This window comes from Podarcis erhardii (assembly GCF_964252035.2).
Source record: "Podarcis erhardii genome assembly, chromosome: 2".
NCBI lineage: Eukaryota > Metazoa > Chordata > Lepidosauria > Squamata > Lacertidae > Podarcis > Podarcis erhardii.
In genome coordinates, this window is record NC_138498.1 from 21,126,448 (window position 1) to 21,151,132 (window position 24,685).

The 24,685-nt window shown below is 41.2% G+C and overlaps 1 protein-coding gene and 1 long non-coding RNA gene across 5 annotated transcripts in view; one reads left to right on the forward strand and one right to left on the reverse strand.

Annotated features, from left to right (window-relative positions):
* Positions 1–24,685, reverse strand: part of LOC309335167 — a 157,470-nt gene that overhangs the window by 101,670 nt on the left and 31,115 nt on the right. The window lies entirely within an intron of this gene.
* The window catches only part of RHOT1 (ras homolog family member T1), a 54,779-nt gene that overhangs the window by 5,329 nt on the left and 24,765 nt on the right, over positions 1–24,685 (forward strand). For all 4 annotated transcript variants that reach the window (XM_081849653.1, XM_081849655.1, XM_081849654.1 and 1 more), the window contains exons 2-14: positions 4,094–4,152; positions 5,652–5,733; positions 8,519–8,562; positions 10,685–10,738; positions 11,620–11,672; positions 12,733–12,841; positions 14,180–14,281; positions 16,097–16,195; positions 18,998–19,106; positions 19,747–19,867; positions 20,106–20,190; positions 20,645–20,790; positions 22,363–22,463. In XM_081849653.1, coding sequence (XP_081705779.1) covers positions 4,094–4,152; positions 5,652–5,733; positions 8,519–8,562; positions 10,685–10,738; positions 11,620–11,672; positions 12,733–12,841; positions 14,180–14,281; positions 16,097–16,195; positions 18,998–19,106; positions 19,747–19,867; positions 20,106–20,190; positions 20,645–20,790; positions 22,363–22,463 — 1,164 coding nt within the window. The remainder of the gene's footprint in view (positions 1–4,093; positions 4,153–5,651; positions 5,734–8,518; positions 8,563–10,684; positions 10,739–11,619; positions 11,673–12,732; positions 12,842–14,179; positions 14,282–16,096; positions 16,196–18,997; positions 19,107–19,746; positions 19,868–20,105; positions 20,191–20,644; positions 20,791–22,362; positions 22,464–24,685) is intronic.

Sequence of the window (24,685 nt, forward strand, 5' to 3'; positions counted from 1 at the left end):
AAAGATCACCTGAATTAAAACTGGTGGCATATATCAGCACAGGAGGATTGCCTCGATTATCCCTTGCCTTGCTTTCATCCTCTCCCTCATTTCCCCAAAACCACAGGGAAGCATTCTGAACCAAATAAAAAATGATGCATTATGCAACATAGACAAACTGCGTTTGCCTAATGTTGCAAGCGCTTAAACCCTCTCCAAATCCGGCATAAAGGCTAAAGAAGCACTTTCTGCACAGGGGATAATGTCCTATATGAGCCTGCTTTTGAGAAAACAAATTGCAAGAGATTTCCCCCCCCCCCCAGCAGCAGCAACAAGTTTTGTATGAAAAATCAGGGGGGGGGGGGCAACAGTTAGAAATGCAGAAGTCTTGTTAAGTACTGCTTGTAATTCATCTTGAACACCTGAACACCTTTTGGGCAGAACAGCTAAAACATTTTTGGTGGGGTGGGGAGCCATTCAGTTGCCTTCTTTCCCCTACTGAAGCACATCTCACTCTGTACCTTTCTGCCCTTCACGTTTGCCAGATCATGACAGGAGGGGGTTAAATTTGGTCTTTTTGGGTCTAGAGCCTAGAGGCTTTCTACATAAAACAGAGGCTTCTGTGGCCAACTCCCATCTGGTAGACTCTTGTGCACTTGGCCTAAGTGTACATATTATTTCGTATCCTGGTGGTTCTCCTACTTTTCCAGTATTCTCTTAATAGCCATAGTTGAGGCTGAGTTTATTTCTGCAGCTGTGACGCATAGCATTGTTGGTGAACTCCATAAAATTTGCACCGAGGCTTCATGACTACATGCTGCATTTGGTTAACTTTTGCACGTTGCTGGATTTTGTTGAAATAGCATTTATAGAAACAGTAAATTCTACCAATATAAAGGGAATTGGGCCCAAAAAGGGAGCAGTAAAAGTTTAGCTGAAGACCTCATCCTGCAAGTATTGTTAAAAGGTAAAGGGACCCCTGACGGTTAGGTCCAGTCGTGGCCGACTCCGGGGTTGCGGCGCTCATCTCGCTTTACTGGCCGAGGGAGCAGGCGTACAGCTTCCGGGTCATGTGGCCAGCATGACTAAGCCGCTTCTGGTGAACCAGAGCAGCGCACGGAAACGCTGTTTATCTTCTCGCCGGAGCGGTACCTATTTCTCTATTTGCACTTCGATGTGGTTTCAAACTGCTAGGTTGGCAGGAGCAGGGACCGAGCAACAGGAGCTCACCCCATCGTGGGGATTCGAATCGCCTTCTGATTGGCAAGTCCTAGGCTCAGTGGTTTAACCCACAGCGCCACCCATGTCTCTGCAAGTCTTTTTACCAACGTTCAAAATAGGCCAGGCATATTTTACACCTGACTATCTGCCACTTTGCAACCAAGTGAAGATGCATGCCTGGGGAACCTTGGATCTGGACTGTTTTCACACACTAGCAACACATCCTGTACGTTATATTTTATCTGCACAATCAGAATTAATTTCAGGAACCAAAAAGGCATATTGAAAAATGCAACTTTCGAGGCATCTAGCCCCTAAATGGCAACTAGGTGTTCTGTTTTGGCAACTGTAACCCTGGCTTAAGGAACCATTTGGCCCTTAGCTCATATATCTGGGTTGCTGACACTGCTTGTTATGTACAGTCTCTGTTGCTCCTTGTTCGAAATAAGGAACTACGGATTTGTGAAGAAAGCTCTCTATTCCTGACCTATTATAGTTCACGTTTGCAAATTTAAAGCTGACCTTTCTTTTTTCCCGATAGTCTACCATTTTCCTGTGCTACTTCACCTTTTTTTTTAATTAATGCAGCCTTTTTATTATAGCATCCTTATTAAAACATGGATCAAATCAAATGTGTTCCAGAAACATGGCACATTTCCTAGGCCAGGCACAAAATCTACTCGTCCTCATAGTGTTTCTGATAAGAATAATGTGCTAACCTGACTGAATAAGTACTTGAGAAGCTAGCTGCCTTACTTGTCTGGGGATCTAACGGCTGGGTCCTAATGGGTGTCTAGGAATATAATTGAAAGAAATTTGAGAAGCTGTAGCTCTGAAGGAGACTGACATTGCTGAAGGAAGGAGAGCGGATTAGGCAGTAGTGTGAGAAGCAGGGGCATTCCCCATGCCTGAAGAGAGAGAGGATCAGATTTTAGGAAAGGGGGTTAGAAATGGTTAAGAAGCAGCAGGGCAGATCTTTATTGGAGACCTGAGGTGGTAAAAGCTGTGTGAACAGGGTTGGAGGCAGAGTAATGCCTTTAAAGAAGGGATGTGGAATTTGCAAGCCTCCAAATATTGTTGGACTACAACTCCCATCATCCCTGACTAGTGCGCTTGCTGGTCGGGGCTGATGGAGTCCAACACAGGTTTCCCATCCCTGCTGTGAAACAATGGAGAAGATGCCTCCAAGGCATAGTTCTGCATTTGCCAGCAGTAAGGACAGCTGGAATGGGAGGTTTCAGGCAAAGCTCTGTGTTGTTTGATTTTCATAATTCTATATTGAAAAGTTTATGAATTACTTTGAGTTGATTTTGTGGCGATTTTTGTAACCTAATACTTGGTTCAACGGGTCTTTGGATCAGGATATAATTAACTACCTAACTAGTCCTGATACTGTGATTCTAGCCAATCCCAAAACATAATGTAATTGATGCCAAAGTTCATTGTGAAGATTTGTGAAGCTGAAAGAAGCTTTTATTTAACTTGAAATGCAGCATCAGCTGAGAGGCACGGGCTGTAGTCCTCTGGCCAAATATCACATAGAGAGGATAACTGTTGGTAATAGAGAAGAATTGCACGAGATTCTTTAGAGGGGACAGTCCATACTGTCCAAAGACATTACTCCCGAAAATATTATGAAGCTCCAAATATTTGTTGTCTTAAAAATTAAGATTAAGTTAAAAGTATAGAAATCATATAAAGGTCAAATGGGCCATGGAATTGTCTATGCTCTCTAGCTATCACTGTGTTTCCTACACTCAGAACGAAAACAAATAATAATACACCAAGAAATTTGAATTCTGTTATTTGTTTGGATTGTGCAAATCATGCAAGCTGCACAATGTCTTGGTTAGCATGATTCTGAATTTGTATTTTTCAATTAATAGCTCTGCTGTTAGCTGGAGACGGAATGAGCTATCAAGGACATTGAAGCCCCACCATTGGAAAGCATATTTTAGAACCCCTTTGCCTTCTGAGACTTCGTCAGGTGGTGTCCACATACTTTCAAGCTTATTTTGGAAACTGCAAAGACTATAATAACGTTGTCCCCTGCCCCCCCCCCGCCATTTCATTAAATGAAGACTGAGATGTTGAGGAAGCTGAATTCTGTATCTAAACCACATTTTGCCCTTTCTCTGCTTGTGCAAAATGCCGCAGAACCAGTTTTGTCCACAGCCCAATTAGACGTCCAGAAACTGGGACTCATCCTGTCCTGGTTGTGTGGAAGTCTTTGCCTTGAAACGCGCATTGTGACATGACTAGGGCTTTCCAAGTATCTTCCTTACTGTCATGTTCTAAAAAGAGTCAAAATTCTGGATGCTTAGCCTGGTGTATTTCTCACAGGATTTGGTACTGCTTATTGTTAAAGTTTAACTTTGCACCAAAATATAATAATTTGCCATTCGTTGAAAAGCCGTTTAATCCGTTCTCTAGTGTAGAAGCAGGCAAAATGTAACTTCTGTAAACTTGAAGACAGGGCTGGTCATTATCCCTGAAGCCAAGTAGACTTCAAAATAGTCACTCAGTAAGACAAACTCTAATTTGTCAATTGTTAAATTAAACTCAGAACTCAGGGAATGCGAGGGTTTTGTTCTTGACAGAGTAGTGTTTGTTTTATACTCAAGCAGGAATGTTTCTTTCTTTCCCATGTGATGCTCTGTTTATGTGAATTATGCTAAGGCACCTAGAAATCATCCATGCCCCTTGTTCATTTTATTTTTGTATTTGTCACATAAAAAGAAGAAGAATCTTTTCTTCAAGCAGGGCATGTCTACACTACAGATTTGTTGCTGGTCAGTTCAAATAAAACTTCATGTCACTCTGGCCTTCTGCCAAAATAAGATGTGTGGTTATGGAAATCCTCTGATACTTTGTGTGTGTTCACATTTCACAGCCAGAGTTGGGAAGACGTCACTTATTATGTCTCTTGTCAGTGAAGAATTTCCCGAAGAGGTAAGATGTGTTTATTTTAGGTATCTCTGTATTTCCCGAGCAACAGCATCCTCCAGGCATTTTGCAGTTTCCTAAACAGTTTGCATGATAATTCCATTAGGAAAAGTGTGTTTTTTTAAGTCCCATAAAAGAAGTAGAAAAATCATAGAATCAAACAATGCATTATGCAGTTATTGTTTTTATGGAATCTGAAGGATTGAAACTGGAGATCTGTCCACACAACACAGTTGTGGCAGAAGCTGACATTTCCCCCAAGGGGCAGATGAACTTTGTTGATGAGGGGGAGTTGGCATGGAAGACTGAACAGGTAAGGGGCAGGTGGCAGAAAACGAGGCAGAGACACCTTCAGTTCCACTCACGGATGATGATGTGAACAGCCTTTCGCTTCCTTTTTTGCCATCTCCCCCTGTGCTGCAGCCCTTCCCAGTCACAAGGGGAAGGTTGTTTGAGTAGCACTGAGGATGGGGCAAAAATGTCAGCTTCCACAAGCTCTGTTAGTCAGTCAGATACCCAGACCCAACTCTGCTTTTCTTCTCTCTCCTCTGCAAACACCTAAAACTCTAACATAGGTATTAAAATATGTTTTAATAAAGATCAGTAGCTGTCGGAAGGATGTTTGCAAACACAAAGCAAAATAAAATGCAAAGGACTTTATGCCATTAGGGTGCACTGCTACTGTTTTATGCATTTCAAGTTGATTGTTTGTCTGCTGGCTTTGGCAATCGATTTCATTCACCAGCCTGCACGGTGATACTAGTATAATTCCCATTAGGATAAAATCTGTCAGCATGCTGGGTTGAATGAGCGCCAGTTCACCCAAGCATTTGCTGAACTTTCACTACCCAGCTTTTAGTGATGACTTTTATTGACTGGTTTTTGCTATCATGCATGGGGGTTGCTGATGTAATTTGGTTTTTTTAAAAAAGTATCATACTTTGCTGTTTTAATGTGTTTTTGTTCTGATATTTTCTTGTACAGCACCCTGAGATTTCTTCCAAAGAAGGGCAGTATATAAATTCTGTAAATAATAAATTCCATGGTGATATAGAGGTGGTGAAAGACCTGGAAGAGTCACTGACTGGTCTGAGAATAGCATTGTTGTGATCCATCCTGTTGCTCATTCCAGACTATTGAGGAAAACAGCCAATATGCTAAATATTTAGTGGGATTTCATTATCTTGACATTCATTGATCAGGGAGATACATAGCAAAAATACTTCAAACTGATTCATAGCTGAAGTTTATGTGTAGAAACCATGAAATGAATTTAAAATATATTGGACTATTCATTACAAAGTGTTCAATTTCAAAACCTGGCTTTGGCAAAATATGCAAGTTCTTGGAATTTCCTTGATGGAGGCTGTAAAACATTGCAAGTGTTAAGGATCTGAAATATGTTAGCTAAATTTCCGTTTGCTTCAAAGGTTTCTGATTGTATTTATCAAGTTTTCTTTGGCATTTGGGCTAGTTTCAAGAATGCTTCTTTTTCGCAAATGCAGGTTCCTCCACGAGCAGAAGAAATCACCATTCCAGCTGATGTTACCCCAGAGAGAGTGCCAACCCATATAGTGGATTATTCAGGTAATGGATCTGATGATTTGACAGATTTATAAAATAAAAAGCTGGTGGAGGGGAGAGAGAGAGAGAGAGAGAGAGAGAGATCACAATATAATTGACTGACACTATAAAGGAAGATGGTGAAAAGTACATTTACAAGACAGAGAACTAAAGAACCAAGAAACTTCCTCTGCCTATCAACAGATAAAATAGGACATAGGCTCCCTGTCTCTCTAGTTCATGCATCCTTCCACTGATAAATTAATATCCCAAACACTCCCATGATCCCCACAAACATCACTTTTTTCCTTATTAACACCCATATAACCCAACAGATGGAAAATGCTCAATGTTTTAGCCAGGGGCTAAAAGGCCTTTATTCAGATGTATGAAAAAATACCTGGCTTAGGTGTACATTTTGTATTGTTATTAAACCCATATTTAGTTGTGTTTTTTACTGGTTTTAAAACTCTCTTAGCTGTTTTTATAAATCTCTTTGAAATGTGTTTGGAAGACAGTCCAAAAATTATTCTTGTTGTTGTTGTTGTTACATAAATGGAAGTAGCTGCTTATATACCCTGAAATATGGTTTGTGCTCTTTGGAAGCTGCCTGTAGTCATGCGGTAGTTGAGATGGAAGATCTTGGGCAGGAAGATTGCTGAGAAGTCTCCTGGTAACTCTTAGAGTATCTTCCAGGTATAGAGTGCCTGGCTGCTTCTCTGCCTGCCTGCAGCTACCAAGGCACCTGGTATTTAAGATGGATTTAATGTACATCTGGCTAGGTGCAGAACTGCATTAGCTCCTGCCAAATACTTGGAGTAAATCAAGTGTGTGTTTTTAATTGGTTGAATAGCAATGCTTCCTATTTGTACATGCACTGTAAACCCTTGTGCTTTATTGAGAGAAGTGGGTGGTATCCAACTAACTCGTTGCATCAGCGCAAGGATTTTCACTAGCGCAACAGAACCCTCCGCCCGGCACGCCCTCCTCAGGTCTGCTCCTGAGGTTTGGAAGAACCCTGGGAACAGATATTAGGTGGATGCAGGAGATAAAAGTTACATTGCCCAAGAGGAACATGTTCTTTGGATACCGCACAGTGTTTCCATTCTAGCAGTGCTCTGACAACTATATTGTCTCATCACGGGAGTGTTTGAAGTGAGAGAATTTATGGAAGAAATCTGGAGCAGTTCAGCTCTCAGCCGTCTTAGCAGGATTTCCATCCTTGCTTTTTGTCTGAGTGAAGCAAGCCCTTGTGTTTAGCTTAACTGTTTTGGTGTTCCATTTGTAGGATCATTTGTACTCCAGTAACTATTTGAATAGTGATGGATAAGAATGAAATTTAGCAGGTTCTGAAAAGTGTGGAGGATGATGCAAAATTCAAAGCAGCGTGATCCTTCCATGGAAATATCAGAATGAAAGTTGAGGTGCACATACAGAGTACCATCCTGTGAATCAAGGACTAACTTTACGCTCTCCCTTGTTCTCGAGGAGGGCCAGCTGTATATATGTAAATGGAATGGAATAACTTTTTGGCTATAGCTAAAATTCATTATCTGGCTACATGCGAAAGTGTTCTCAAGCACTGTGGTTAGCTAGTTTTAAAGGTATAGCCCTGCTATAGATAATCACAAGTTTCTGTGTCACCACCCACAACAATACTTGGGGGGCCCAATGTGAGGCTTACAGCCTAGCCAGGATTATGTAGGACTAACTGAGATGCCTTAAAGCTATGGCTTTGCAAATCCCAGTGTCCAAACTTGTTCCAGTTAACCATGCAAACAGAGCTTTTGCCTGACAGTTTTCTTGAACTTGTAAAGTTTTCGGTTGTCTTTCCTATACGGTCATACCTTGTGTTACGAAAACTTCAGGTTACGTGTTTTCGGGTTGCGGACTGCGGGAAACCCGGAAGTACCGGAACGGGTTACTTCCGGGTTTTGCCGCTCGCGCGTGTACAGAAGCGCTAAATTGCGCCGCCGCTTGTGCAGACACAGCGCTTCAGGATGTGAACGCTTTGGGTTGCGGACGTGCCTCCATCACAGATTATGTCCACAACCCGAGGTTCCACTGCACACTTCATTTCCAAAACTCAGTGCCGTGTTCAAGCAAGAAAAACAAGCGATTCTTCCCCATCTGTATCAGCATTGCTCTTAAGATGGTATTCAGGAAAACACATCTTAGAAACTGCTTTGGAGACTGTGCTGCAATAATTCTTTTCTCTGTGACATTCTTTCCTAATGACAGTATATACTTTTCATTCTCATCTAAATTATTTTCCACTTCCATGTGATTTCCCGTGGGAGCTGAAGGCTAAAGAGCATGTAGCCAAGGATATTTCCATGTTTTTGGATGAAACCACACAGGAAGAGTGCCCCAAGTCTTTATTTTACCAGTGCAATGAAGCTGTGAGATAAAACATGCACATTTTAAATAGTAAAACTGCCGTAAATTCACATATATTCATGGCTGTGTTGGAAAACAGTAGTAAAATTGCTGTTGCTTTCTGAAAAAATCCTCTTGCATAATGTAGCCACAAACATTTTGAAAACTACTAAAGAAAAAAAAATGTAAGAAACCTGGTCTTTGATTAAAGATGGCCTGAGGAGATGATGGTATCTGCTGGAGGCGATATAAAACTTTTTAAGAAAAGTGAATGTGTCAGCTTTAGACAGAATGCATTTTTAACTGAAAACTTGATTCTGGTTGGCAAATGCTTCTCCACTTAATTAGCAGTTTTCATATGCCTCATTTATTGAATCATCACCCTCACAGAGCAAACGAACAATAACCAAACTTCTCTTGTTTCGCACAGAATCTGAACAAAGTGACGAACAGCTCCATAATGAAATATCACAAGTGAGTCAAATGTGCCTTTTGTGCCGAAATGCTTTGTTTTATATTTGCCTTGTAAAACAGTGTCAGGGTGAAATTATTTCCAACTAAGAAAGGCTAGACTGGCTTTAATTTATTCTGGAGTCATTCAAGGGCATAGCTCTTTGAGCACAGGTGTGGGGAATTGGTGTAGCCTGTAAAATAACAGGTGACTGATGTTTATTTTATTTTTTTGTATATGTGCGGTGTAATGTTCATAAGATTGCATAAGTTGATTTCTGCAGAGAATGATCTAGTTACCTTGCAAACCCTCAGACCATGGGTAGGCAGACTAAAGCCCAGGGGCCAGATCTGGCCCAATCCCCTTCTAAATCCGGCCCGTGGACTGTCCGGGAATCAGCGTGTTTTTACATGAGTGGAATGTGTCCTTTTATTTAAAATGCATCTCTGGGTTATTTGTGGGGCCTTCCTGGTGTTTTTACATGAGTAGAATGTGTGCTTTTATCTAAAATGCATCTCTGGGTTATTTGTGGGGCATAGGAATTCGTTCTTCTTTTTTCAAAATATAGTCCGCACCCCCAAGGTCTGAGGGACAGTGAACCGGCCCCCTGCTGAAAACGTTTGCTGACCCCTGCCTCAGACTGTAAAATGCTCTTCTTCACTATCTCCAGCCATTGGGTTAGATCATTGGTAACCAACGTGGGGCCTTCGAGATGGCCAACAACATTGGCCATACAATCTGGGGCTGGCAGGAGTTATATTCCAGCAATACAGTGGTGCCTCGCAAGACGAAAATAATCCGTTCTGCGAGTCTCTTCGTCTAGCAGTTTTTTCGTCTTGCGAAGCATCCCTATTAGCGGCTTAGCGGCTAAGCAGCTATTAGCGGCTTAGCGGCTTAGAAAAAAGGGGGGGGGGAGGGAAAAGAAGCAAGCCCATAGGGAAATTCGTCTTGCGAAGCGCCTCGAAAAATGGAAAACCCTTTCGTCTAGCGGGTTTTTCGTCTTGCGAGGCATTCGTCTTTCAGGGCACCACTGTATCTGGAGAACACCATGTTGGCTGTGTCTAGGCTGAAAACTGAAATGCCTTGATTGAGGCCAGCTGTTGGATCAAGTCAAGTCCTCAAATCTCTATCTTTTATTTTTAAAAAATTCTTTCCTAACCTATAAGCCAGAACCATGCAAGAAGTAATATTTGGTGTTTTCCATTTTTTACTGTGTGAACATATTGGCTTGGATCCAGCAAGCTGTGAGCAGAATTTTCTCACTGCCTGCCCACACTATTGCTCCTAAGGTTTGGGACACACGATAAAATAGCTCAGTAGGTAGAGCATGAGACTCTTAATCTCAGGGTTGTGGGTTTGAGCACCACGTTGGGCCAAAGATTTCCTGTATTGCAGGGGGTTGGACGAGATGACCCTCGTGGTCCCTTCCAACTCTACAATTCTATGACACACCGATTAGGGCTTTCCCATGCACAAGTACAACTGCCTTCTGCTTGAGGTATTGCTCTGTGGGATCCAAACCAATAGGCATAAGAAGCAAGCCTTTTCTCTTAGTCACAGCTAACCCAGATACTGGTGTGGAAAACATACTTTCCTCCTCCTTCATAGAACATCTTTTGGATAAATCTTTGCAAAACCCTTTGGAAGAAAAAGTCCTTTCCACCAGCTTTTTTTTGTGCTGACTTAAGTGTTGAAGGAGGCACATGCTTGAGATCTATAAACAAAAGATAAATGCAATTAATGGTGTTTCTGGCCTAATTTAGGCAGAATAATCTTGCTGCAGCAGAGTGCAAGATTCCTCCACCTCATCTTGGGTGATTCCCTACCTCTGGCTTTCTCTTAAGACTTTCTGGGGATACAAGGCATTGCAGGGGACTGGACAGGATAGGAAAGATTGGTTTTGCAAACTGGTCTTCAACTCGCACAACGTTCACTACAGCCCAATATGCAGATAAATGCATATTGTCTATTTGTGTCATCTTGATTTTAGTTGTCAACTGAATCATATTCATAAGTAAACGTCTACTTACAGTTACAGAGCTTTTACCATTTCCACCCCTAATGTATGCTAAGATTTGTTCTTCTAGGTGCTAAAACCTCGGAAAACCTTACTGTCCTCATCTGGCTATTTCTTCTCTGTTCCAGGCGAATGTAATCTGCATAGTATATGCAGTTAACAACAAGAACTCAATTGAAAAGGTATGAGGAAAGCATTTTTGTTGCGTTCTAGCTGGTGTTCATGATGAAGCCGACCCCTTGAATGTGCAAGTTTATATTTAAGGCGTCCAGATTCTCATTTGGAAAAAGCTTTTAATGTCAAGACGTGGTTTATCTGCATATGCCAAATATCCCCCCCCCCCCAATTCAGCATTTTCAATCTTTCAAAGTACATTACAACTGCCTTTGTGCATTGGCCTCTTCCTCCTGTCCTTACATTTAAGGAAGAGTGTGGGGGATAGAAAAAGCTAGCATTTTTGTAACCTGACTGCATGAACATTCTGCATTAGAAGGGAAGGACTCCCAACTTCAAAACATTGAAATAATGATAAAATGCACTGAAACACAAGTTTCTCTGGGTGGAGATTAACTACGTTTCTGTGCTTCTTTGAGTTTCTGGTTGTTGGGGATGCTATTTGACTTGCTTTTCCATTCTTCTGGTGTTTCCATAGTATTAATTCTGGAAAACTTTAGTAGTATTTATCATTTCTGTCAAAATTAAATTCCAAAAATCTTGCACCAGCTGGCATTCTCACGATAAATGATAATACGTACCAAATTTATTGCAACCCCTCCAGCAACTGGGCGATATAGAAGAAAACATTTTCGACATTTGCAGAGCAGTGTGATACCATCTGTAGAATATTTTTAAAGCATTTTCCATTTAAAAACTGGAAACGGTTTTTTAGGGTCAGGATTCCCAAATTTTATTCCAATTCTTGGGAGGAATTTGTCTGCCAGTCTTTTCAAGGGGTTCCAATACTCATTGAATCCAGAAAGCATGTGGTAAAGCATTTGTTTCGGGTTGAATGTAAATAATGCCCAGTCTAATATTATTAATTAACACTAATTTTTTTATTTAGGTAACAAGTCGATGGATTCCTCTCATTAATGAAAGAACAGACAAAGACAGCAGGTACATAAGTTAAAAACAATATAAATAGATTAATGCAAATCTGAGACTGTTTTACAAGCTTTGCTGAAGCAAAAAGTGTCAGTATGAAATAAGGCCTAAACACTTACTGCTTAAACACTCATGATCTACTTTATGTGGCGTTTATACTGTATTTGTCTTTTATTATTTGGGCGATTGTTGTTATGAGCGTAATATTTATAGTCTCTGGCGAGCTGCAGCGTTCTGACAATTATTTATCTAAGGGCAATAGATGCTTCACAAAACACTATTTCTTTAAACCCAAATAGTTAAACTGTTACGCTATCTGAAGAATAGTGTTGGAAGCTGAAATTGCAATTGTGTTTCAGAAGAAGGTTGATGATAAATTCAAATTATCTTCTAAACATTTAATAATAATAATAATAATAATAATAATAATAATAATAATAATATATCTTTATTGTCATTGCCCCCTCTCAGGGACAACGAAATTTTTTCTTTGCTTGGCTTAAATCAGGTCATATCTTAGGCAAACACTTCAGGAAGCTGTTTTTAAGTTTCCTAAAGTTTTAAAAATGACATTTTCCAATTAGCTTGTACATTATATGGGGAGACTTTGTGAATATGCTTAGTACACTGGGTACTTTAGTGAATGTATAGTACATGAATTTGTACAGAGGTTACTTGAAATTTCAAGGCTGCCTTGTTTTTAATTATTGTGCACTTAATTCATTTTTTGATACACCCTCCGGAGCTCTTGGCTTTGAGGCCACCTGCTGTAAAGAACTTCAAAGTGAAGTCTTTTATGACTTAGGTTTAGCAGGCATTGTAATTTTCATTAGCTAACTGGTTAGCCTAGTCATAAATATTTTTCCAAGAGAAATCAGAATCTTCAATTTTGCAAATGCTTGCTCTGGAAGAAGACCCAGTTTTACTCAGACTTGTTTCATTTTTACCAAATTGAAACACAAACCTGCTTATATTATAGTTCAGTGGACAGTCATAGTGATGGTAGTATTATAAGGTGCCAAATAACTGTTATTATATTTGATTGCGAAAACTTTTCTCAACTTATTTTCAGGCTGCCTCTTATACTAGTTGGGAACAAATCAGATCTGGTTGAATATAGTAGTATGGAGACGATCCTTCCCATTATGAACCAATATACAGAGATAGAAACTTGCGTAGAGGTAAACAAAAGCTTTTTCTTAGCATTCACAGTGGCTTAATGGTTACATTGTTAACTTTAATAAGATTTGTTCACTTTAATACAGTTTTATTAAAGTGGTTTCCCACGCTCCATAGCCAGTGCTCTCATCAAATTCTTATATTTCTGCAATTCATGTTATTGTTAACTTCTAGTTCCGTTCCAATTCTTATAATAATCACTTAGATAACAGCTGCATTCTTTATGATTTCTGTTTGTGTTGTTACATTATTTAACTTTTGATAGGATTTCAAGTGAAAAGAGCTCTAACTCTTTTCAACCTGTGTGTGTCAGTCTAATATGTCCCACTTCTGTTTCTCTTGGCCTCTTGCAACGCCCTTGAAATTCTTCCGCTGCTATTGTTGTCCTCCCAGTATAGCTCAGGGCTATACTCACATTTGACAATGCCAAAATGAAGCCTTATCTTCCTCTTTCCCACACCACTCCCCTTTCCCTGGGTGTCCTGTCACTTTTTTCTGTAAGCCGTGATAGAAGGGCCTGTGCATGACAGAACATTTACATGACGTTTAGCACACGCTAGTTTATTTCCATCAATCACTCTGGGAAATTAAGACAGTTGTGTGACTGGGGCCTCACCAGCACTGGGCTTCGCAGTGCACCCAGGAGGCTTAAAAGCAGAATTAAAGGGTCCTCTAGAATGGTACCTATGCAGGTCTGTACACAACTTCTCTCGGCTACCCACCTCCAAAATTTGCTCCAGTGGGTTGCACGAGCAGAAATCTGCTTGTGCAACCTTGGATTCCACCACCCCCTCAAAAAAAATTGTTTCCAAACGGGAGAAAGGGCCAGGAGATTTTGAGGACCATTTTAAAAGACCAGAGCCATCACCACCTCTGGGCCCTCATCTCAGGTTTTTTTTATTGATGTGAGCTGCTTTGGGGATGATATTGGCATTAAAATAATGTAGCATGGAATTAAAGCTGCCTTGATGCTATGCTTAGTGTCTCTGTATTCTTACAAAGTCTGTTATTTATTTCAAGTATTTATAACCCACTTTTCAATGTAAACTAACATTTTAAGCTGACAGTAAAACCATAACAGCTGGTTAAGGCATCTGTAAATAAAACGGTGTAGATCAGTCAACTAATTTTAACAGCATGAAAGCAGCATTAGAACACACAAGTTAAAACAGCAGTTAAAACCATTCAATGTAAAAAATAATCCCATCAGGACCTGAGTCAATAAAATGTAGAATATTCATTGCTTGGCCAAAGAAAACAGCCTGGTGCATATGGGCAAGGTTTTCCCCCTGCTTCTGTATTAAGCTGACAGGACTCATAATTTCATTTCCCCCCTCTAGTGCTCAGCCAAGAACTTGAAGAACATATCTGAACTATTTTATTATGCGCAGAAAGCTGTTCTACATCCTACAGGACCCCTCTATTGTCCAGAGGAAAAAGAGGTATTTTGCTGCTTTTGTGTTATAAAATCAGCGTTGCGGGTAATATACCCTAAAGTTTGTGCACCAGCACAGTCCTTTCTGTCTCCGAAAAGAGCACTTTGGAGTGTCTATCTCAGTGTTGTAAAGCTAAAAGATGCACCTGTTGGAGTTCCCAAATCTTTGCTATCCTCTGCTTTTGTTTTGAGGCTGATATTCATTTAGTGTGAAGTTGATACTGGGGTAGCCTGGGTCGAGGTATTCCAGGAAAAATTGTCAGAGGAGATACAGCAGTGGGAATTGGACAGGCCATCCTAAGAGAAGAAACATTAAATATCTTGGGGCTTTCTGGTTGCTCTCCCAATCCAAGGGAGATCCAGGTTGCTGTGACCCAGTTTTAGAGATTTTGTTCTCCTGCCCATATTTCTGCCCAACACTCTCCCCTTTTGAATTCAAGAATGCCCCAGATTGATAGTTCTTTCATGTCATAGTAGGTCGTGCTTGCGTGTGTGGTGTGTGTGTTTGGGGCAGGATGAAGGTGATCTGAAGGTGGAGGACAGAGCCACAACTTCGTAGGCTTTTAGACAGGCACTCAGTCTGTGGTAAAACGGCCTGCCCTCAGAGACTGATGGATCCAGCTGGTTTCCTGATGGCTCTTGGAGAGTTACATGCTGGGGCCAGTCCCATTTGAAATCGTGTTTGATCGCTGAGATGGAGGAAAGCCCGCCTAGGTGACCAACACAACTGTCCTTAAATGCCTTCTCCCCTTTGATAGAGCTTGTCTGGCTTCTTGGTTTTCTGAAGAACTAGGTCTGATGAAATGACAGTAATGGATGGTAATAATACAACAGCAGTGAATACAAATATCCATATCTTCTGGGTGTTATTTTTAGGAGATCTGAATCCCTGAATAAGACATTCAACAGCTATCATTCTCAATATTCAGGTGCACCAGTGTTTCACAAATCTAAGGGCAGAATACAAACGTAGAAATAACTTTAAAATTGAAGATTGTAATTCCAAATGGGGCTTAAGTCAGTTTTGACAAAAAAATTCAATTTTGGCTTGTAGTTGTTGCTGTGAGTGCTACCAATACGGGGGTGGGGGGGCACTTGTATAATTTTGGGGCCTAAGTCACTGCGTAAGCAAGCCTTGAAAATTGTGTTTGCATTCAAAAAGGCCCTAGTCAGAAATAATTTTCTTCCAAATGGAATGTTAGTCAAAATTGACTTAAGCCCCTTTTGGAATTAAACTCTTTAATTATAAAGCTTATCTGTTTTAATCCTAACAAGGCTTAACACTGCCACCATGAAAGCTCCTACTGATCTTTGTTCTTGAGTTGATGAAGAAAGGGATGGATAATGATCAGTCCTCCAGTTCTTCAGCATGTTTCTCAGTCCAAGCTTGTTACAGGCAAAACGTTCATTTACACACAGAGAGAGAAAATGCTCAAATATTTATATTTATTTGCCCAATCCTGAAGATTTATTAGTAGCTTTTCTCATCCTAAAGATGTGCTGCAAAAGACCCACAGCAAAACAGAATGGCAGTTCCACCACTTTACAAGTCTGCTTTAAGATATCAAATGTTTGGGTTTAAAATAAAGTCTTGGGGGAAAATACTTCCTGTCTCTTGCACTGCTCTCTGTCCCTCCTTTCCTTTTCCTAGCATACACAAACAGAAAAGAAACAGGGTGTGCAGAGTTTTGTTAGAATTCTGTTCCATTTTTTTAAAAAAAAAAAACAACAGGGTTTAGGGATTTCCTATTGAATAAAAAAAATGGCAGGCTTGCCAGAATAAAAAGAAACCCCACTTCTCGCTTTTTCTCTTGATCTGTAGATGAAGCCTGCCTGTATAAAAGCGCTAACTCGGATCTTCAGGATTTCCGATCAGGATAACGATGGCACCCTTAATGATGCAGAACTCAACTTTTTTCAGGTACCTCTCTTCTCCTTCTTTCACCTGCTGCGTTTCATCTGTGGCTGTTATCTCTGTCCTAAGGAAAGCAAACCAGCCAGATCCAGTGGTGTAATTTTAATGCATTCCTTTCCACCCCAAAGTGGAAAACATTCCCGCTCACAGGAGGCAGAATGCTTCTTGTCTGCATTCAGTCCTTTATGCTTCAGGAGGTGCTGATCCAGAGGGTCCCCCCAGCCTTACAGGAAAGCTTTTGCCATGAGGCAGAGCAGGTCTGCGGCAGGACAGGAGAGAGGAGAAGCCTGCGGCATTTGGGATCCTGTCCACTGCTTTCTCTTCTGGCAGAGAGAGAGAGAGAGAGAGAGAGAGATTGGGGGACGGATGGCGATACGATAGCGAAGAGAGGTGTCATTCTTCCATTTCCTAAGCCCGCCTCTCCAGCAAAAATTTCAGCCTGTGTGAGGGGATTGTTTAGCAGCAGCCAGATTGGGAGAAAAGCAGTACAGTGGTACCTCTGGTTAAGTACTTAATTCGTTCCGGAGGTCCATACTTAACCTGAAACTGTTCTTAACCTGAAGCACCACTTTAGCTAATGGGGCCTCCCGCTGCTGCCGCGCAGCCAGAGCATGATTTCTTTTCTCATCCTGAAGCAAATTTCTTAACCCGAGGTACTATTTCTGGGTTAGCGGAGTCTGTAACCTGAAGCGTATGTAACCTGAGGTACCACTGTAGATGTGGAAAATGTAGAGTCGCACCTCGGGTGTCTGGACTGGGAGCTTTCGGGTTCTTTCGGTGTCGTTTTTGTTTCCCCCGCTGCCCATATGAAGGAAAGGAGGAAATGCAGAATCTAGGGGTTTTGTATACCTGTGATTGGGCAGGAGCCTATCCGGCAAAAACAAAAAGTAGCATCAAAGGAAGATTTCTCTCCATCTGCTTTCCCACCTATGGGATCTCTGCTTTCTACCTCTGGAAGAAAACGACTGTAAGACCATAAAAATGGTCCATCTGGAAAACGTTAATCACCCCCTTTCCCAGTACTACTGCTATCAAACTTATAGCCTTCCCCCAACACAGATACTGTACCCCACCTTCAAAAATGTTTTATCATGTTGATGTTTTATTGTGTTTTTAATATTCTATTGGGAGCCACTCAGGGTGGCTGGGGAAACCCAGCCAGATGGGTGGGGTATTAATAATAATAATAATAATAATAATAACCACCTAGAAAAATGGGGACAGCCATTCAGCGCCCCAGGATTTCTGTGTCTCTGGAAACAGAGCTGCACACTCTGACTTTGCTTCTGTTGCCTCTGCAGGAAAATGACAAGCTTTGCCTGCCCTCAGTATTGTGTATGTTCGTGCTTCCTCCTATGGAGAGGCAGGGAGAAAATAACAGGGCTCTGGGTGTGCCTAATTTGAGTGCTTTCTGCTGGGAGACAGAGACAGAGAGAGATTGAGAGAGAGAGGAACAATACATAGGTGTGCAACTGCAACAGAATGCCGTGGGGCAGAATCGGTTCACATGCAGAACTCTGAGCTCATGCACATTACCTTGGATTCAAACTACCTTCCACAGACAGAACAGCATCTTCAGTCTTTGACGGGTTTATGATGTATCCGAGGAATGCCAGCAGCAGGGGAAGGGTGAAGAGATTTTTTTTTTTTACTGATCCTCTCTAACCCTGCAACCCCACCCACACCGCCCTGGAGGATTGGGGGGACCCCCTTGGAACTGTGTGGGAGGCCGTGCTGGTGGGATGGTGAACTGGCAAGTCTTTTCCCTCTCTGCCAGCAGGGGCATCCCTTGAACAGAACTGCCTTTAGGAATGGAGTTTGGATCCAACCCAATAAGCTATTTTATCTTGTGAATTGCTCTGAGACCTGTGGGTATAGGGCAGTAATTAAATTATAAATGCAGTGGTACCTTGGGTTACAGACGCTTCAGGTTACAGACTCTGCTAACACAGAAATAGTACCTCGGGTTAAGAACTTTGCTTCAGGATGAGAACAGAAGTTGTGCTTTGGCGGCATGGCTGCAGCAGGAGGCCCCATTAGCTAAAGCGGTGCTTCAGGTTAAGAACGGACCTCCAGAACGTAATAAGTTATTCACCCGAGGTATTACTGTATAGATATAGATATAGATACAGTGGTGCCTCGCAAGACGAAATTAATCCGTTCCGCGAGTCTCTTCGTCTAGCGGTTTTTTCGTCTTGCGAAGCAAGCCCATTGGCGGATTAGCGCTATTAGCGGCTTTTAGCGGCTTATCGGATAAGCAGATAAGCGGCTTAGCGGTTTAGAAAAAATGGGGGAAAGGAAAAAAAACCCGCAGGAACTCGCAAGACATTTTCGTCTTGCGAAGCAAGCCCATAGGAAATTCATTTTGCGAAGCACCTCCAAAACGGAAAACCCTTTCGTCTAGCGGGTTTTCCGTCTTGCGAGGCATTCATCTTGCGGGGCACCACTGTATAGATATAGATATAGATATAGATATAGATATAGATATAGATATAGATATAGATATAGATATAGATATAGATATAGATAGATCATGTGGTCATCGAATGAAATTTTATTTGCCCCCAAGCCGCTGCTTAACTACAAGACTGGCTTAGAAACCGTGATCTTGTTTCTGAGCCTGTAGCCATTGTTGGCACTATGCATTCAAACACCTTCTGCTACTGCGGGATCTGGTAGCTTGCTTGTTGGTATGAAAGTTGGGGTTCTAACATGAGATCATGGGCTGTAGTGAAATGTTCCAGGCCATTGAGTCTATATTACCAAGCCTTGGTTTGAAATAGTTCTAATATTCCTCCTTCTTTTTAGCGAATTTGTTTTAATACACCGTTGGCACCTCAAGCACTGGAAGACGTAAAGAATGTAGTCCGGAAAAATCTAAGCGATGGAGTTGCAGATAATGGATTAACATTAAAGGGTGACTACTACATGTTTCTTCCTTGAAATACGAAGATGGGATGGAGCCTGAAGATGACTCAAAGATAATGACATTAAAATATTTGATGCATTACTTAACCTCTGGCTATTTTTGGATCCACACACAACTGCATGTTTTTAAGCGTTAATACACTGAAGTGTAGTACCCATTATGTTATGGATATATTGAATTGTAGATAATGGGCTTGTCCACAAAACCTGTCACTCCAAAATGGCAGCGTCTTAAATTAGCTCCATCTGTGCATTTCTCTGCCTTTCTGGATATTTTCAAGGTTGAGATAAACATGCAAGCAAAGGTACATGGAGCACTTCCTTTAATTTTAATCCCCTCCCCCCAAATTCACTATATTACCTGCCAAGAGGTGAGCTGGAGGAATCGCAATTACTATTTTCTTGGAGGTGGAGGCAGTTTTCAGTGTGCTGTCACTACAGCTGTGACTTGGAAAACTGCAAGCTTAACGCAACAGTTTTTACAGGAGATTCTTGGGTAACATTTTTTTGGGGGTAGGGGATTTTACTCTGAAGATTATTTGCTCACCCTCTGTTAACATCTAAAAATCCCAACACCTGTCATTGCTATGTGGCCAAGATTAGTAATTTAAGAACGTTCTTTTTTCCAGGTTTTCTTTTTCTACACACACTATTTATTCAGCGAGGGAGACATGAAACAACCTGGACAGTATTGCGGCGTTTTGGATATGATGATGACCTTGAGCTGACACCAGAGTATTTATTTCCTTTGTAGGTATCAGTAAGTTTTTTGTTTTTTAAAAAAGTCTAAATGCAAATAATTGTTCTACATTTGAAAGGTAGCTTCCTTGATCCAATGCAACATATTCATACTTAAATATCTTACGTGTGTATGTTTATGTTGGATAGAACTACATTCATATTGTTTCCCTCGTGCCCAGTCTGCTTGTGGACATCTCGCAAACACCTTTGTAATAATAATAAAAAATGTTTCTTGCTCTCTAACCAGATTAAAAATACCTCCGGACTGCACAACAGAGTTGAATCACCATGCGTATTTGTTCCTCCAAAGCATTTTTGATAAGCATGATTTGGTAAGCTTTTAATCTGACTTGGGCTATTTGCGTAAGGAATATTCATTGCATCCTTCTAGCAGTGTCTGCACTGTTGAAAGTATTGGGTGGGTGGGCAGTGGGGAGAACTCTCTGAGACCCATAGAAATCTCCTTTACCCTAGGCAATAAATCGAAAGTGTTTATTTCAAGGGCTCACAGGTCAAGTGACTGTGTTACATAACAGGTGTTTCCCTGTCCAGGAGGTTGATGATCTAAGCCAATAGAGGTGAGGCTTAAAGAATTATGGAAAAGCAAGGGCATTATGGGGAGTTATTCGACTGGCTTAGTTAATTATTTTCTGCTTTTCGTGATTACCATTCACTTCTGTTCTTCTATACATTGCTTGCAAGCCCATATTTGTTTCTTACATAGAACACATCTTTGTAAATAATGAATAAATAAAAAGCACCAGTGTTTCCTAATTCTGTTTTCAGGACCGAGATTGTGCTTTGTCTCCTGATGAACTCAAGGATTTGTTCAAAATCTTCCCTTATATGCCGTGGGGACCAGATGTCAACAGCACCGTTTGCACAAACGAAAGGGGGTGGATAACGTATCAGGGATTTCTCTCTCAGTGGACGTAAGTGCAACACTCAAACTGTGAAACTCCCGTATTTATTTTGCTTTTTGAAAGGGCTGCCAGAGTTTTTTTTATATATAATTTTTTATTAATTTTCACATAAAAATACATAACACATCACATTTCAACTTTAACAAATTTTTCACTTTTGGACTTCCTTCAGCCTCTCTGATAACCATCCAAATTTAATTTTTTAATTACACATTTCTTAAATTCGCTATTGCCTTTTAGTATACCCTTTAATACTTGTTTTTCTTTTTTGCAATATTTCTTCAACTTTTACAGAGCTTCTTTAAATGCCACCAACGTTATTTCTCTATCACTTATACCTTCCCAATACTCCACCAACTTTCCCCAGTCCTCGATAAACTGCCAGAGTTTGATGGGTGGGCAATGGATGACTCCTCATAATCAATCCAACCAGTTCAGCTTTAAGGGCACAAAGTGATTTGACAAAGTCCATTCTGGGTTTGAAAGGCTCAAAGCTAATTTGTACAATCATCAGAAGCGGCTAGTAATGTTTTTCCTGCTTCCTGCTGCAGGTAACAATCTCAGGTGACTGAAGGCTCTCCTTACCTTCTAAAAAAACAACAACCTATACAGTGGTACCTTGGTTCTCAAACTTAATCTAATCCGGAAGTCCATTTCAAAACCAAAGCATTCCAAAACCAAGGCATGCTTTCCCATAGATAGTAATGCAAAATGGATTAATCTGTTCCAGACTTTTAAAAACAACCCCTAAAACAGCCATTTGACATGAATTTTACTATCCAAGGAGACCATTGATCCATAAAATGAAAGCAATAAATAATGTACTGCAGTCACACAATCAATCAATCAGTAGCTGAACTGGGTTCCACACAGTCACAAAAACAAAACAAAAAGAACTGCAAAAATGCAAAATAAATAGCAAAAATGGGCAGACCTCAGCATAACACACAAAACAGAGCATGTTTGGCTTCCGAAAAATATTCGTAAACCGAAAAACTTACTTCTGGATTTGCAGTGTTTGGGTTCCAAGTTGTTTGATTACCAAGGCGTTTGAGAACCAAGGTACCACTGTACACTGACAACAAGCACATTTGGAAGAAAGGGGTAGGATTTCAGTCTAGCCTAACATGTTAATTTTCTAACTGTAGGGAGCTTTTTGGTGGTGGGGGGTGGAGCATGCAGCTCTAAATCTGCAGTCCATGAAAAACTTTGCCAGTTGATTCTGCCATAGCTGAAGTCAAGTCTCCCAGAAAATGCCTTCTGAGTTTGCTTGCTAAAACTTCTTGCAACGGCAGTTTGACCAGGAGACACTTAATTACCGTGACTAGAAGTGGAATGGAATGGCTTTGCTTTCTGCAGACAGAATGAATGCCCTTCTCTGTCCTTCCTTTCCATTCCCTGTTTTTTGACAACTTCTTGCCTTTTTGAGATAATGCATGTGAAAAGATAAATTTGTCAATTACGTTGGTTTCTTTACAAGTCTTTGTAAATGTATACAAATATTGAAGTGCCTTACCTTTGAATTCTAGACTCAGAGGAATTTAGACAACTTAGAAAATTACTTTTTTTGTTCTCCATCAGACTAACTACGTATTTGGATGTACAGCGCTGCCTGGAATATTTGGGCTACTTAGGATATTCAATATTGACTGAACAGGAATCCCAGGCATCAGCAATTACAGGTAACAGCCTACAAGTGCTACGCTGTATTTTGGAAGGATTTTAGAAAACAATTTTTTCACTGCTTAGTTTCCTTTCCCCTTTCAATTGAGGATGTGCAACATCAAAGGGCAGAGTGGCAAACCGTGAAGTGATATACATGACACAAAAGGAGGGGAGAGGCATCTACCCGTCTAGTAATGTGTAGTTCAAAAAACATATGATTTTGTCCCATTCATCTTCTCCCCATCCCACCAAATCCACTTCATTGGCTACATTTCTGGAGTGTTGAGTAAATAATGGTGCCAGTAATGCTGCATCAAAGTTTTTTCAATTTGTTCTTCAGGAGACTTTGTTCAGCACCACCCATGAACCCTTCTGTCAAGTGGGGGCTAGAGGAAAGGGTCGTTGGAACAGAGTAACCAGGGTCAGCAAACTTTTTCATCAGGGGGCCGGTCCACTGTCCCTCAGACCTTGTGGGGGGGCCGGACTATATTTTTTGGGGGGGGAAATGAATGAATTCCTATACCCCACAAATAACCCAGAGATGCATTTTAAATAAAAGCACACATTCTATTCATGTAAAAACACCAGGTAGGCCCCACAAATAACCCGGAGGTGCATTTTAAATCAAAGGACACATTCTACTCATGTAAAAACATGCTGATTCCTGGACCGTCCGCGGGCCGGATTTAGAAGGCGATTGGGCCAGATCCGGCCCCCATGGAATAGAGGCCTCCATGGAATAGAGGCCTCCATGGAATAGAGAATTCTGCACAAAAAATGTTGGATCGTTGGCTAGTGAGCCAAGAGGGGTAAAGTGTTGCCAGGTCTAGAGCCTAAGCTGGCCGCTTGCCTTTAAGGGATATTGAAGCACGTGAACGTAAGCAGGTGCTCGCTTGGTGCTAAATAAGGATCAGGCAGACTCAGCCATGGAGAATAAGAAGGTGAAGTTTATTGCCAGGCAATAAGGACCCAGTTTGGAATCTCTTCCAAAAGGAACTGGGACCCCGATTGACAGAAATCCAGAGGTCTTTATACCTGAGCAGATCACAGCAAATCATAGATCATGAGTCAACCATGAGACAGTCACGATATTGCCAGCGAAAATTAGCCAATCAGCAAGCTTCTTGCCATGCTTCCAGCTCCTGGTCAAGCACTGAGTTCCAGTTCTGCTTTCCGATGCTTGCAGTGACACTCTGTCTAACCTCTCCCCTAGTTATGACAGGACAGGGAGTTTGGAGATTTTGTGGTTTTGCTCTTCCTGTTCTGTGGAGGGGATTTTGTACCAGAATCTCTGATTCACGTCTTCCCCTTGTCCAGGGTACACTGATGTTTGTAGAGGAAAGGTCGGCTCCTAATTTTGCTGTTTCAAGCAGTATGCAGTTAGCTAAGGCACAGCTTCCCTTTGATTCAAAATGGATTATAAAATACTGTAAGCCCTGATTATGTGTGAGCATATATGAATATATTGATTTCTGATAACTGATTATATGAATAGCATAGGGGTAGCCCTTCTTCCTTGCCTCAATATTTCTGCCAGTTGTTGCTTTGACCATGACGGCAACATTGTGACTGTGTTAGAAGTTAGCAGTGAGCAAAGAGGTAGGGGACTGGGTATTGAATTTTGCATATCAAATAGCTAATCATAGAACTGCAGAGTTGGAAGGGACCCTGAGGATCATGTAGTCCAAAACCTGCAAAGAAGGAAAAAGCAACTGTCCCATGCGAGGATCGCCATCCATTCTTCTCCCCTGTTGCTAGCTAGACCCATCCAGGGTACCTTTAGGGTAGGGATAGTCCTGTGTCCATATAATAAATGATTGATTGTACTTTTATGGTAGAGTATTTGGACAAATGTTTCCACTGTCACTTTAAAGCACCAGGACAGCAGGCTCCGGGAAGTTCTGAAGAATTTAATTTAATCTCTTCTTAAGATTGTTACCTAGGAAATATTTGGTTATAATCCAGTTGGCTGCCAACTCTGTAACAATATAGGTAAAGCTAAAGCTAAATGACCCCTAGATGGTTAAGTCCAGTCAAAGGCGACTATGGGGTTGTGGTGCTCATCTTTCTTTCAGGCCGAGGGAGCTGGCGTTTTTCAACAGACAGCTTTCCGGGTCCCTTTGCAGAAGTGAAACTAATCCAATGGAAGGAGGGGAAGAGACTTTTTTTTTTTTTTTGCCATTTCGCTCCTTCACCCCCCAGTACCATTTCTCACACTGTTTTTGACCTCCTACAGAGA